The 15,354-nt window shown below is 26.9% G+C and overlaps 3 protein-coding genes across 3 annotated transcripts; 2 read left to right on the top strand and 1 right to left on the bottom strand.

The window, feature by feature from the left end:
* The first annotated feature begins 1,862 nt into the window (after positions 1 to 1,862).
* LOC108554537 (60S ribosomal protein L14) lies at positions 1,863 to 3,643 on the top strand. The gene is made up of 4 exons (XM_017909851.1): positions 1,863 to 1,928; positions 2,255 to 2,356; positions 2,874 to 3,068; positions 3,494 to 3,643. Exons 1-4 carry the CDS (start codon positions 1,926 to 1,928, stop codon positions 3,641 to 3,643), a joined length of 450 nt encoding a protein of 149 aa, XP_017765340.1. The 5' UTR covers positions 1,863 to 1,925.
* Positions 3,644 to 3,868: 225 nt separating this feature from the next.
* LOC108554536 (KIF1-binding protein homolog) lies at positions 3,869 to 5,886 on the bottom strand. Its single transcript, XM_017909849.1, has one exon. It carries the CDS (start codon positions 5,755 to 5,757, stop codon positions 3,949 to 3,951), a length of 1,809 nt encoding a protein of 602 aa, XP_017765338.1. The 5' UTR covers positions 5,758 to 5,886; the 3' UTR covers positions 3,869 to 3,948.
* A 3,362-nt stretch (positions 5,887 to 9,248) lies between these two features.
* LOC108554538 (uncharacterized) lies at positions 9,249 to 13,106 on the top strand. Its single transcript, XM_017909852.1, has 4 exons — positions 9,249 to 9,397; positions 11,261 to 11,432; positions 12,084 to 12,284; positions 12,688 to 13,106. Exons 1-4 carry the CDS (start codon positions 9,356 to 9,358, stop codon positions 13,104 to 13,106), a joined length of 834 nt encoding a protein of 277 aa, XP_017765341.1. The 5' UTR covers positions 9,249 to 9,355.
* The last annotated feature ends 2,248 nt before the right edge of the window (positions 13,107 to 15,354 follow it).

Here is a 15,354-nt window from a genome sequence, read left to right as displayed (position 1 = left end):
ATATATTTCTTAGACACGATATCATTTCTTGCAATTTTATCAGCGAGCAACCTCCTCGCATATTATATTATTCTGATGCAAAATCGCAAAATCAGTCGAAAGTTTTACACCAAGGTTGGAAAAATATCGTCTAGAGAATTCTTGTAAATGATACGACGTACGACCTCCTGTCATATTATGTTTTCCTGATACAAAGTCGCTAAATCGGCCAAAAGTTTTCGTTCAAGGCCGCAAAGATATTGTTCATCAAGGCGGCAAAAGTATTGTACACCGAGGCGGCGTAACTATTGCCCAGAAGCGGCAAAAGTATTGTCCACATAGGCTGTAAAATAATTGCCCGAGAATTCTTGGAAATGACGTCATTTCTTGGAACTATCTCGGCGAGCGACCTTCTGTCATACCATGTTCTCTTGATACAAATTCGCAAAATTGAGCAGCAATTAAACACCAGGCTGCAAAATTTTGAACAGAGAATAGAAGGAAAATATGTCGGTCTTTAAAACGCTGTAAAATTAGAACCACGTGACCCACAACCACGCAATTTTCACACATGATAGGTATGCACCTAAGGATTAGTTTGATTCATCCCGCAATCGATTTGGCCATCATCGAAAAATATAGACCTTTGTCACTCGCTCTCACACCCAAATTTTCGGATCTAAAATCAGTAAAAAAAAGCTCGCGAAAAGCACATGTACTTATAGGGCACACTGTAAGCTCTCATGCACTCAAAGCTCGTCTTCCTAGCTTCGCTACGAAGCTCGTAGCAGCATTAAAAGTAACTCGTAAGACCTACATAATCAGTCCCACTTTGAAACGCTGTAACATTCGAACCACGTGACGTACACCCACGCAATTTTTAGAAGGTACGTATGCACCTGAGGATTAGTTTGATTCATCCCGCAATCGATTCGGCCGCCATCGAAAAATGTCCACTAATCCTTAAACTACTTAATAACTACTTTAATAAACATTATATCTCAAAAAAATAGTAGTTACAATAACAAGATTATTTGATTAAACTTACATCATTATTTAAAATTGTTTAATATCGATAATCAAAATTATTATGGTCATAAAGATAAGTGTTGATCAACTTTGTTTCATCATTTTTCTTTTTTGTCAATACAAGTAGTTTTTCTACTACAATATCAAATTTTGTCGTATAATTTGTGTAATTAATGTATGTTAAAGCCATTTTTTATATTTTATTTATATTCTTCTAAAAAAAGACTATATGACATTTTTGTGAGATGTATTTATTTTATACCAAATGTTGGTTTGCAAGAATTATACCATGAACAAAGTATAAGATAGATTTATCACTTTATAAGATTTTATGTCAAACGACTAAAACATTAACTGTACAAAAAGTTATGTATTTTGTCGCTGCAAATATTGTAAATAATTTTTACTCAATTAATAAAATACAAATAAATTCTACACGATATAAAAAACTCTAGGTTTTATTAAATTTAAAGAACTATCAGTTTTGTAAAATTCAAGAAATTTTTTTTTAAATATTATTATAAAAATGTTATTTAAATATTAATAATTACAAATTTAATTAAATATTATAACATGTATACATTTCATATTTTAATAAAAATAATTGATGCAAATATTTTTATAATCTGCAACACATTTTAAAAATACAAATATGCTTTCTGTTCCAAAATAAGAAAGTAATTAATAATTGTTCCGTTTTTATGTAATAAAGGTAAATAATTAGTAATATATATTATTATTCATTAATTTAATATAATATATATTTTGGATTAAATATAGAGGTATATCTAGAGAATTTTATTATAAAAAAATAACTTAATTATGACTCAGAATAGAAACAATTTATTTTGAACAGTTGGTGTTATCAATGCTTTATCCGGTTGTAAGTTGTGTTGGTCTTTTGCTTCCGGTAAACCATGGTAAGTGAAATGCAGTTTTAAATTTAACGCTATTACAATTGTAATTTATGATATTGACCTAAAGGATATTATCTTAAATAAAAAACATTTTTCTTTTATTACAAAGTTTAATTTATAGTCATTTATATTTAATAATGCATAAGAAATATAAAAGATTATTTGATATAACCTTACATTCAGCACAATTTTCAGCCACATGGTATGGTGAAGTTCTACATTATAAACAATTGTACATATATGTTTAAGCAATAACTAATATATAAATTAGCTCGATTGAAGTAATTATTTATTATTGTAAAAATAATGGGATTATCTTTGTTAAATAGCCATTTCAAAGGTTCGTGGAATCTGGTCGTATCGCTTATGTGAGCGATGGAGTATATAAGGGTAAACTTGTTGCTATTGTGGATATCATTGATCAAAATCGGGTAAGCTATTTTCGTAAATACGTTACAACTTTCATTTAGTGTTGAATGAAAATATTTAGTGTTCTATATTATTATTACTTAAGTTATTAAACGCGTTAAAATAATTTATTTTTAGATATCTTATGTTTTCAATTCTTAAAAACATGCGGCTATTTTTAACAAAATTGATTTTAATTGTTGATAATTGATTGTCAATTGTTGATTGATTTTAATAGTTAGTTTAATCAGATAGAAACATGATTATATGTAATCTATTTATCTTTATGGTACAACTACATTTATTGTCATTAGTATATAATATATTTAGGTATACATTATAGATTGATAATTTTTGAATTAATCAAAACAATGTATAATAGCTGTCTTAGTAATATAATAATGATGATCCAATATTTTGATAGGAATTGCCGGCTGATTTAATTGATGCCAATGTACTATAACTGATACAAAAATGTTTAATTAATATATATTTAAGGTATATAATAACTGTTGTATTAAGTTTTATTTATGTTTGTAGGTTTTAGTTGATGGTCCTGCTTCAAATGTTCCACGTTGTGAGATGAGGTTAAATGAGCTTCATCTTACCAAATTTCGTATACGTTTTCCATATACTGGGTCCACTCGTGTTGTACGTAAAGCGTGGGAAACTGCAAATATTAATAACCTTTGGAAACAGACAATGTGGGCAGGGAAAGTTGAAGCCAAGAAAAAAGTGAGTGTAATAATATATAAAAAATTAATACTTTGTGTTTGTTGTAATATGTGATAATTAACTGTTTGAGTCCCAGAGACTTTTAAAAGAATACGGTTGAAAAACCCGAACAACGCGATAGCGCTTGTCTTAATCGAGTGCGGAGAAGCCCAAATGGCGTGATAGCGCTTGTTTAATTTTATGTCGAAAAATCCCAATCGGCCTGATAGCGCGTATTGATGCTATGTGACTTACATGCATCAGTAAAGTTGAGCGCGCCACTTCGACAGTTGGTGATAGCACCGTCAGTTGTCCATAGCGCTCGAAGTGTACTGGGATTTTTCGACACAAAATCTGAAGAGCGTGATCGCGCTGCATGGGTCTCAAACGGTTAAAAATAGTTATATTTTAAACAATAAATAAAATATATTTTTATTTAATTTCAGCGTTTGGAGCTTAGTGATTTTGATCGTTTCAAGTTAAGAAAAGCAAGGCAGATCAGAAATAGATTGAGGACAGATGTGTTTTACAGATTGAAAAAGAAGGCTAAGAAAGCAAAGGCTGCAGGTACCAGTGAAAAAGTAGAAAAGAAGTGATTTTTTTATTGCTAGAGATTGCAAAATGCAATATAAATTTTAATTTTTAAGAAAGTAAAATATGTATAATGTATAATATATTTTTATTACATTCTTATTTTAATAATACATTATTGACATAAAATACTCTTACTCTACATTATAATTATATTTTAATCATTATAAATAAATTATGATACAATTAGAGAAAGAGAAAAAAGTGAAAACAAAATAGATAATACTGCACCAAAATGTTACTTATAAAAAGTGATTTAAAATTTACATAAATATTAAGATTAAGATCTCTGCATTAATGGAATATAGCTTTATTTATTTATTATTCCTTCTCGTAACATGTTTATTTTCATTGGTAACAAATTTACCAATTCTTTGCATAGATTTAGTTCAACTCCCATCACATCAGCCGCATTGGGGTATTTTTTCCAATAATCAATTACGAATTTATATGCATTATAACTATTTTGCATGTTTTCCAATTGAATTGTTTTGTCAGGAGTTATTATTTTATTGTACAATCTACCAAGGTGGAAATAAGAAAACAAAGCTGGTTGCACTAATTCATTAGAAAACTGTTCTGGTCCAGAATTAGAATTATGAATTTGTAAGGAATCGAGAAATGCTTGAAAATTTTTTATAGAACTTTTTGCTAAGTGATTAATTTTTGTTAATGCCTGTGGTGTAGGTTTTTCATCAGAGCTTCGTAAGCGATCAAGTTTTATATCAAGAATGTCAGAATATGTTTCTCCTAATTCAACCCAAATTTGCCTGCAAGCAGATTCATAATAACGAGGATTTAATTCTTTGATAACATTTTCTAAAATATCTATTCTCTTTTTGTGCATTTTTGCTTGTCTAGCTTCGTTCTCCTCAAAAAATGACAAATATTTATAAGCTTGAGAAATACTTTGTACAATCAGTATGTGATCAGATGCATGATTTTCTAAAGTATAATATGTTTTTGCTTGCTCTAGCCATTTTTGAGCATTTAAGAAGACTAATCTTGCATCAGCAAAGTCTAACAAGTATTTATCAGTTATTTGATTGGCAATTGCTTCTATCTCTTTTTCTAAGATATTGAATCTTAAATCGTCAATTATTTTTAATTTTGAGAAATCCTTATTATCTATCTGATTATTATCCTGTTTTGACTCATTTTTTTGTAGAAGCCTTTGTTTTGATAAACTCATAAGTAAAATTCCATATTTAGCCCAACACCTGGCAACATCTGCACTTCTATGTTTAAAATTTTCCCATTCAGCTACAAGTGCTTCATCTTCACCATTATCTTCTGTTTTTTGTTTCAACATATTTTCATATATTTGTAGTATGTAAGATGCAGCTGCTAAATGATGTTTTGCTTGAGGGAAACCATCATTTTCTATAAAATATTGTGATAATGTTGCTGCATTTAGTGCCCAATCAATATAATCTAAGTCTTGCATAATATCATTATGACCTAACTGTCTGCGCAAAGTCATATGGCAATATATTGCAGACTGATAATGATCTTTCAAGGAACTATATACCTGAGCTAAATAATATAATGTCAAGGTATGAATTTTTTCCATTATTTCTTTAGGATTTAATTCATCGTTAACCTGTTCGATTCCAAAATTTTGGACTATATTAATAGGGTATCTACATGGATTATTAGTATTCATAAAGTCATTGTACAATTTCTCAGCTTGATCTAAAAAACTTTTTGCTTTCATTGGTTGATTCCATCTAGACCATATAATACCCAATTGATTTAAAGCACTTAATATTGACAAAATAACTTTTGGTTCTAGTTCCTTATTTTTCAATAATTTTATACATTTCATGAATTGTTCTTCACCTGCTTTCAATTCTTCCGTATCAGTATGTAATAAACCAAGTTTCAAGTGCACTACACCAAGCATTATGATCACTTCCTCTTTCTCTTCCTCTGGCATGTTTGTTAAGACGTTGATCAGATCTGTTTTCAATGATTGTAAAATTTCAATTGCCTGATATTTTATTTTATACGGTTCGCATTCTGTCCTGAGTTTTTCATGATCATCCAATAGTTGTCGAACATCTTCAAATTTTGCTTGTACATTTGCAATTGTACTTTGTAAACAATTGGATTCCATACTAGTTTGTTTTTTTATGGTGTTAAATATGATTATAGGGAATTGGATTTAGTTATTTCTTTGATTCAAATATTATTGTAACAAATTCTCTTTGATGTTACAATGATTACCAACTATTGTACGATATTAATGTACATAACCTCTTCTTGAAACATCACTTGAGTATGCTCATTTAGCTGGCTATATACTGTTCTGGAAACGTCACAATATGGCGATTTGAATATTTGAACTTCGTTATAAGGCATGAAATTAATATTTTGATATATTGGAATAATTGTCCATACATGCTTATTTTTTTATTATTAACAATGATAATAGGTAAATAATTCATAGTTATAAAACATAGTTTTATATGTGGATTGGAAATTAATATAAAACTGCAATAAAAAATACAATTTTTCTCATACATTATTATTGTATGAAACTTTACTTGTGATTTTGATATAATTCAATATTTAAGTTTTATTTTAATTTATAGCACTTCGGTACGAGGATAATTATTTATGAAAGCGTTCAAATTGTAGAAGAAATTAGCAAAACACTTCTTTAAAGTGGTTTAGTAAGATTAATTGGAATAGAAACGAATCGTTATTAGTTGCGATAAATGACAAAAGAGGCGAATATCTGGCTAAGTGTGAAATCTGTTTATTAACAAATGAAAATGTATATGTTTAATGTAAGTTTCATCATAGCTGATCTGATAACTGGATTCTTTAACATTTTGCCACAATTTGCATGGAATATTACTTTTCGATAATTAATCAACTTAATAATATTAACAGAAGTTTTATTATTTCTTTCGCAATGCTTAGGTGGCGTTTAAAGGTATGTATACAAATTGAAATAATTTTTAAAAGTTATTTTTCTGTAGTTAGATAATATTTTTCTGTAGTAAAATAAAAAATTCTTCTTTCAATACAAATGTTCTCAAGTGTTTATTAATTAAAATAATTTTACTAAACTTTCAAAAATTACTACGTAAGTGAAACATACGATTAATTTTTTAATCTTAAATGATTTATAATAATTTGACAGAAATAACTTAATGATAAAATTACACAAATGATATTATATGTATTATAATTATAATTTTATTATAGTTTATAAACATAATTATATTGTACTACTTAACTTTTAAAAAATACCTTTTGTAAAATTTAAATGTTATTTACATTTTGATAACATGGAGTAAAAAAATGTCTTCTTCATTCGTCAATGGTAATTAGTATAATGAAAATAAAAAAATTATTTGAGACTAAAAAGCTCAAGATGTTACATATGATATGTAAAAATGAAAAAGGTACTAATGCTAAATAAAAAATACAAATTTGTTTGCAGGAGTGATCTTAATAATCAAACTATTGAATAATTTCACGAGTTGCATTAACCCTTGCATTTATTTATTATACAATCGTGAGCTACGGTTCTTAATCATTTTTTTCTCTAGACGAGGCATTTATATTTTGGCTTATGGTAAATATTAATTTATTATATTTAAAAAAAAATATCGTACAATTAATGATATATACAGAAATTTACATTAAACAGTGAACTGAAATTGGAAAGTAAAATTTTGGGTACAAATAAAGATTTATAGTCTCTTATCTATATATAGTATGTGACTCAATATGTAAACACAATTGTATTAAAAAAAGACATGGTAAATTACAGTAATAATTACTGACTTGTTTATATTATTGACATTATAATTGATCCATTAATTGTTTTCAGATAGTTTTATAATAAGTGCGTTTTTTCAGTTAAAAATGTTTACCAGAAAATTTCTAAGGCATCATTGTAAAATCTTACTTCTTTTGGATGCAACTTTTATTTTATAAAATATTTCACAACTTTAATAATTTGATTTATTAAGTATTCTATATTTTATACAAAGGTATATCACTTTATATTTCTTATAAGTAAATCAAAGTCGTTAATATGAGTTATTTATAATATTATTTAACCGACTAAGAGCTCACGTAATTGCCATCGTTTTAGCGCTTTCCACTTCTAGTCGAACTTTCTTTCCCGTCACATATGTAAATGCTTAATTTTTCCATAAAGATACAATTTCCAATGCATTCTCGAAAACGATCGCTATTCTTTGCAATCCGTTATACTTGCATCGGCTGTCTCATTAATATTTCCATCGAGCGGGCGTCTATTATGTTTCAATGTTTGTATTCCCACTTTTATTCCGATTATCCCAGTGGTTCTCATTCGAGTCGATAAGAAGTAGAGAGGCTGCTGAAACATCGCATCTATAAATTACAATTGATTTTTGTACAATGTCGTTCAATAATATAAATCAAATACAAGATGATAAAAAAGGAGAAATAAAAATTTACGAACGCGTATTATTTGTTATAAGTAAATAAAAGGCTCAACATGACTTTAAAAGTTAGTTTATAAATCTAAAAATAATTTCTTAGTCTAAAACTAATGAACATTTTCTTATTTTGTTTTCTTGTTTATTAACTTTTGTATTTTAATTTTTGTAATACATTTACTAACGTATTAGATATATATTTTGGACATTCAGAGATATAATTCTATCGATTAATTAATCTCTAAATTAAAAGTTTACAAAATTTATTTTTAAATCCATACTCATTAAAAATTATTGTTTGTTTCCTGATGATAGATTTATTCTACTTGCTATTATAAGTTTTATAAATTTAAACAAATCTTTGATGTACTTTCATAAGATATCAATTTTTTTTTATGATAATTGAAATTATTTGATATACTGATCTAGCTACAATTTTACATCTCTAAGAAGTAAAATTAATCAAACAAAAATTAAAATGAAATATTCGGAAAGCTCAAATCTTTAATAAAAAAAAGGAAAGAATCATATTTGTATGTAAAAAACAATTATAAAAATAGAAATTTTTATTAAATGTGCCGTTTTAATATCTTTTGTAGTGATTAATATTTTAATTGTCAAATTTCTTTGCTAAGTTGATTAATAAATTTTTATGAACGTATCCATATCATATATACGAGTCTCATAAAATGTTATATAGTATTTCTACAAAAAATTCTGCTAAACTCTAAAACTCTAAACTCATTCACAAAAATAAGCATTAAATGTTTAATAATCACCTTGAAAATCCTTTGTTTCTATATTATAAAATATTCTTGTTTACCTACATAACTAGAAGAGGTAACATACGATCTCTCATAACTTGAAAATAAAGATCTTTTACATAAATATTTATTAAATATATTTAGTTTATTGTAATGAGTATCATATACCATAATTGAAGTTTAGCACAATTTTATTTGAACAGACTGTATATGCCCATCAACTGAAGATCATTCCTACTAATGGCAATTTCTTGTGAATTGAGAGCCTCTGTCGGAACACCTGAATACTTAATAAATGGATAAAATTAACATTAATAACGACTGTCTGTGACCGATCCACATCTTATCCAACGACAAACGAGTTCGACAGTCGCGTGTGATATATGTCTTAGGAAAGTTTCTCGAAGAAGGTTGATCAGCAGTACCTTTTGCACCTTCTTGATCAAACTATCCCAGGAACGATCAACAATTGGCATTTCTATTGATAAGTGCTCGATTCTTTGGTATGGATTCGGAAGAATACAGCAACGAATTGTCAAGGAACGAGGTAAAGTTTCCCTTCAACCCCTTGCTGAAATGGAATTCAAGAATTCAGGGGTACTTTCATTATCGGGTACACTTTTGAGCGGATTCCTTAGAACTTTTTTTGAGAAAGCTGTAACATCTACCATTTAAAAATTTTCCATTTGTTATGGTTTATATTTGAACTATGTTTTGAATTATGCTTTCGGCAAATGCTATTGGAAAAACAAGTAACATTAAACAACGATTAACACATTCAAAAGTTCTTGCTGTATATTTAAAAGTTTAATATTGTACCATTCATATGATTGTGATTATGAAACTTATATGATACTAATCTGAAACAAAATTAAGGTCAGAAATTAATTTCAAAGAAAATGACGAAATGATCTTACAGAATAAAGATCAACCTTTCTGCAAATTTAGGGACATTGTATCTTATAAATGAATCGAGATATTTGATATATCTATATGATTCTAAATGTGAAAATATCATTATGAATAAAATGTATTTAAATTGAAAAGCAAGAATTGAATGAATAAATGTTGTTGTATTGTAAAACAGGACGACAATTTTTTTCTATTTTTTAATTGGGGGTACTTCATTAAAGATTTTAAAAAATTATTTTTTGTACTTGGTATAAACTTAATTATTTCACAAAAAATATTTAGAGTAGCTTTTATGTCAATATTTATGTTTAATTATATTTATATAATATATATAAAATATTAAGAAATAATTAATCAGATATTTCGGTACTTTTCTTTCAGGATTATAATATATGGTTCATTTCGTCTAATAAATAATTAATTTTTTAACTCACTTTTTTGTTAGTTAACTAACGTGCAAAAGTAGAACCATAATGAATAAAATTTGAACTTATGAAAAAATCGGAATAACTTTAAATCTAAATTTTATAGAAATTGCTACTAAGATGTTATTCTAGCAAAAGGATAAAAAATTTAATCATAATCGATGTCGTAGTGCTGTTTTAATTGTCTCACTGGTGAACAATGTGAAAAAAAAAAAAGGAAATAATCTGCACAGGATCTGTGCAGATGAAAATTGGTAAAAATTTTGAAAAATTAAAACAAATAAAGCTATTTGATAAAATTTTTCCTAATTGTCTGTTTAAACGAAAGAAAGTATTATATCTACGAATAAACACAGATGAAATCACGGCAAATGTTTAGCTTCGTATTTTTATTTAAAACATTTAATTACTTCCATTTTCTCTTGCTTATATTTTGTTAATTATCTTTAATTTACTTTTAAATTAAATTTAGTATAAATTCTTATAAAACTATTTATTTTAATAAAGTAACATTGCTAAGGAAAAAATTTCATTTAAATGATATATTGTAAAATAATTTATAAAATTGTTGATTTTATTACATTTGTTAACATACTAAGAACGTATTTGATTTTCACATTCAATCATGACAATAAACGACTCGTATAAATTTGTGATAATCCAAGCCGAAACCAAAGCATGAATCACATAATTTTAAACTAAATATCGACATAAATGTTTCGTTTTTAATTATGTAAAACTATAAATATAAGTGCTCAATATCGAAAATGTGAATAATGTGGTCATAATACATATCTTGAATTTCTCATGAAACATCTTGAATTTTCATTCTTTGGGTAAAGATGATTCACGAATTACGTCATAAAGAATAAATTAATAAGTGATAACAAATGATAGCGAGTTTTGCCAATTGAAAGTAAATTTTAAGTATAAACTTGCATACATTTTATGAATGCAAAGAAAAATATTTCAATAAAAATTTAAGACTGTAATCAATATATTAAAATTACATAAAAAGAAATACTATTATCTAAGGATCGAAGTTTCCTAAAAAAATTACTTTTTATTTTCAGTCAGAAAATGATAGTACTAACGAAGAATGTAGTCATTCGCCCATATTGTTGGATTTAGATAAAAATTCTAAACAGCAGCAACAAGAAATCTTAAATCAGGAAGAAAACTCATCGTCTAAATTATCCAGTATCAATCAATATTTGCAAGATCAGTTAGTAAGAAACGGACCAGGTATATTCATAATTTATATCAATGAATTTTGATGAATAATGTTGAACAGAATTATAAAAACTAATATCTATGTACACATGGAATGATTAATTTGTATACATATTTATGAAATGTTTATAAAACTCGTATTTTTGCAAATTTTAAAGGAAATTGTAGACATAACTTATTAAAAGAAATATCATTTATTTAATATTACTGTTCGAAACATGTCGTTTATTTTAACAATTATTTTTATCATACTTTGTTTAATCTTGAGAAATTTTCTTTATTTTAGTATATTCTATTTTTAAAAATTACTCAAACAATTAATTAATTATTTAAAATTAATTATGTCGGAAGTTGTATGAAATTAATTATTGTATCATTGTATATAAATTTAATGATTACTTGAATAACTTTAAAAAACGTAATCTTAAAAATCATATGTATTAATTCATTAAACAACTTTTTAATATTATAATTTTATTTAGATATATTTATTAATTTTATAACAATATAAGATTATAAAAGTTTAATAAAATATAAACAATTTATTATAAATTACTGTTTATAAAATAATATAAACTTTTGAGAAGTAATATTTCAAAATTTTCAAAAATACTAATTATCAAAAGATAATTACAAAATAATAACAGATTATTTATTTTTCAGAAAATTCAAGCATACCTCGACAACAATGTGGAAGAAGGTCATGGCAGGATGAAAATTTTGAAAATCGCCAACAAAATAACGATCGAGTATTTGTGATTAGAGTTCCTGAACCCGAAGTAATTAATACTCATCCACATTTAGAAATTCTTCACGAAACCAACATTAAATCAGTCCAAAGAGAACCATCGCAAACGGAAAAAGGTAAAAAAAAAAGGAACATAATCTTATGGATATCAATAAATCATAAAACAATTCAACGCAAAAAACATTTATATTTTAAAGGTGAATTTAATAGGTAATAAATAAAAATTAATAAACTAAGTAAAAAATCATTAAAAGTGAAATTATGTTAATTATAATTTTCTTAATTATTTTAATTATAATTTTATTTTTCAGACTGATAAATTAATTTTTATAATTATTGACAGAAATATAAATATGTCCAGTTAATTTAACAATTCTGATTGAAAAAAGAGTAATTTAAGTAATTTTTAACACAAAATATCATAACTTTTTAGTATTAAAATTAAAACTATTATATACATACGTCTATATGATATCTTCTTATAGCTTTTGTGTATTATATTTATTTTATTATTTTTAGACTATAAAAAGTCAGCTTGCGATCGTGAGCGTACACGAATGCGTGACATGAATCGTGCTTTTGAACTTTTGCGTTCAAAACTTCCGATTTGTAAACCACCTGGTAAAAAACTTTCGAAGATTGAGTCGCTTAGACACGCAATTACATACATACGACATCTGCAAAGTCTTTTGGAACCGCAATACAATTACGTTTCGACTGTTCCTGAAAGGAGTTTTTATGCTAACAGCGCACCTGTCACTACAACTACTTCTTTAGAGGTTCAACACACACCCCGGTGGGAATCATTCGCTTATTATCGTTATGATTACCATGCACCGTTTGTTAATCCCTCGCCATCAACGTTACCTTCATCTATTCACCCCCGAGTACCGACAGACCAAGATGATCGACAATTTTCTTACGAAGCGCAACATTGATATTTTTACTGCAAAAATATTATTTATGCAGTAAAAATTAATCACATATAATTAGTTTTATGCTTACACATAATTAAATTTAATATATAAACAATAATATTTAATACTGAATTAAACAGACAAAAATATTTTGCTCATTTTGAATTTGTATATTGAAGAAATTTTCTAATTTTGTAGTACACTTCTACTTTAATTATCCTTAGTTACTAGACAAATTAAGATACAGAAAGTAAAAACAATTAATTAAGATTAATTAACAAGGAGAGTGCAAGTCCTTCGGGTCACCTATTTAGTTGAAACTTTGCAGGTTTGTAGATATTATCATGTAGTTTAAAAAAATATATCATTATAGCCGTAACTACTCAATAGTTTTTGAGATATTTACAATTAAAATTTTATTACTTGTTTAATTATAGCTTTAATTCTAACAATTTCTAATTGAAGTTGACGGCAATAGTCAAGAATTATTTTATGCTGAAGGCCAGGGTTCGATTCCGGTTCATAGCTAGTAGTTTTTTTTCAATCTATTTCTTATTTTGTACTCATTTTTCGCCTATGAAAACATTGTAAATAAACAAATGTAAATAAAATTTCTTAATAAAATAATTTATTTTTTACGCTTTCTTATGCTAGTGTATAATTATTGCAAAATAATAAGAATATTATGCAAGAAAAATACTTTTCTATAGCAATCTTATTTATTACAGGAAATACAAAAGCTATCGCTCATGTAAGTATTAATTATTAAATTAAACATCCTATAAGAATGTTGCCTATAATTCCAACTTTGCTGTGCAGCTATAAATTTTCATGAATTAATTACAAAAACTTGGCAATTGATTAATTTTCTACTGTCGAATTGATTTCTAGTATCCAGTTCGAATACAAATTTTACCGCCTGCGATCAGCGCCACCTATGATATTGGAATAGTTTCTCAAATAGTTTACTAACTCTGATTACGTGCACGTAATATATTTTAATTTATTTTAATAATTAAAATCATAAAGTTTTCTACATTCTTTAATAAATTCAGCCGAAACAGCAGTTTTAATTAGACAAACAGCATTCATTTCTTTACCTGGCAGACGACAAATATGCAAAGGTACGCCTTTACAACGCAATTATAAAATTTCATAAATTAAACACAGAAATTGAGCGATTTGTTAATATCTCTCCAAGTGAACAGGAGAGTGCATGGGAAATGAGAAAAAATTACAAACAAACGCCGGAAGCATTGTTGTGACCATGCAGGTGTGCCTTTATTACGAAAAGAATGTAAGTATTTGTATTGACATAACCCTTAGTAGTAATTAAATAGTATAAGTAAGGAAAGATAATATTCTGTTGAAATAAACAGGCACGTGCAACAATAGAAAAATATTGGACTCATGGAATATCATCCAAAATGGAATATATTCAATATCATGGAATATATTCAAAATTGAAGCAGCAATATAAATATGTAAAGTATGATATGTCTAATGCATTCTAGGTCGGTTAACCATATGACATACAAGATAGAAATCTTTAATGGTCAAATAAAATTCAGAAAATGGAGATGGTTTAGGCAGACAAAAAGGAATACATTTAATTTAGGTGATGGCCTCCTATAACAACAAGATATGGAGAATACAATGAGATTGAAAGGTATGTTGTGTTCCTGATATAAATGAATATTAATATCAGTGGTCAATGTCAATGATCATCGCTAATGTGTTTTGTTTGAATAAAAGGAACTAGAAGAGGAAACGTATATTATGTCAAATTAAGAAACAGAAAAGAGGCAGCATATGAGAGAGAGAAACCTATATCAAGAGAGAAACCTGTGTGGTATTGACTTGCAAATATGAGGATCGTTGAATACATGGAAAATGAACAATTGATAATACTTATGAAAGGTAAAGTTAAATTGAACGTAGAGTGTAAATGTTGCATTAAGGCAAAAATGTCTAGTAATGTCTATAGGGATTGGAAACTATAAAAGAAGCAATTATAATGGCGCTGTGGCACATCATGGACTTCATTGGGCCAATAAAGCCAATGTTAAAAGGAGGTAATAGCTATGATTATTCGAGAAAAGAACCATTTGGTTGACTGATTAATAAATAACAAAAGATTTAATATGAAATATTATTGATGAAGGATTTTTTCTATTATAGGAGACATACAAACATGAGTAATATTTATATGCAAGAGCCAGCCACTAAGGGTAAAGTAATAAGTATCATTTTATAATATTTCAATGGA

This window comes from Eufriesea mexicana, unplaced genomic scaffold (assembly GCF_001483705.2).
Source record: "Eufriesea mexicana isolate 0111107269 unplaced genomic scaffold, ASM148370v2 scaffold27155, whole genome shotgun sequence".
NCBI lineage: Eukaryota > Metazoa > Arthropoda > Insecta > Hymenoptera > Apidae > Eufriesea > Eufriesea mexicana.
Note: the sequence above shows the minus strand (reverse complement) of the source record. Positions and strands in the feature narration are given on the sequence as shown.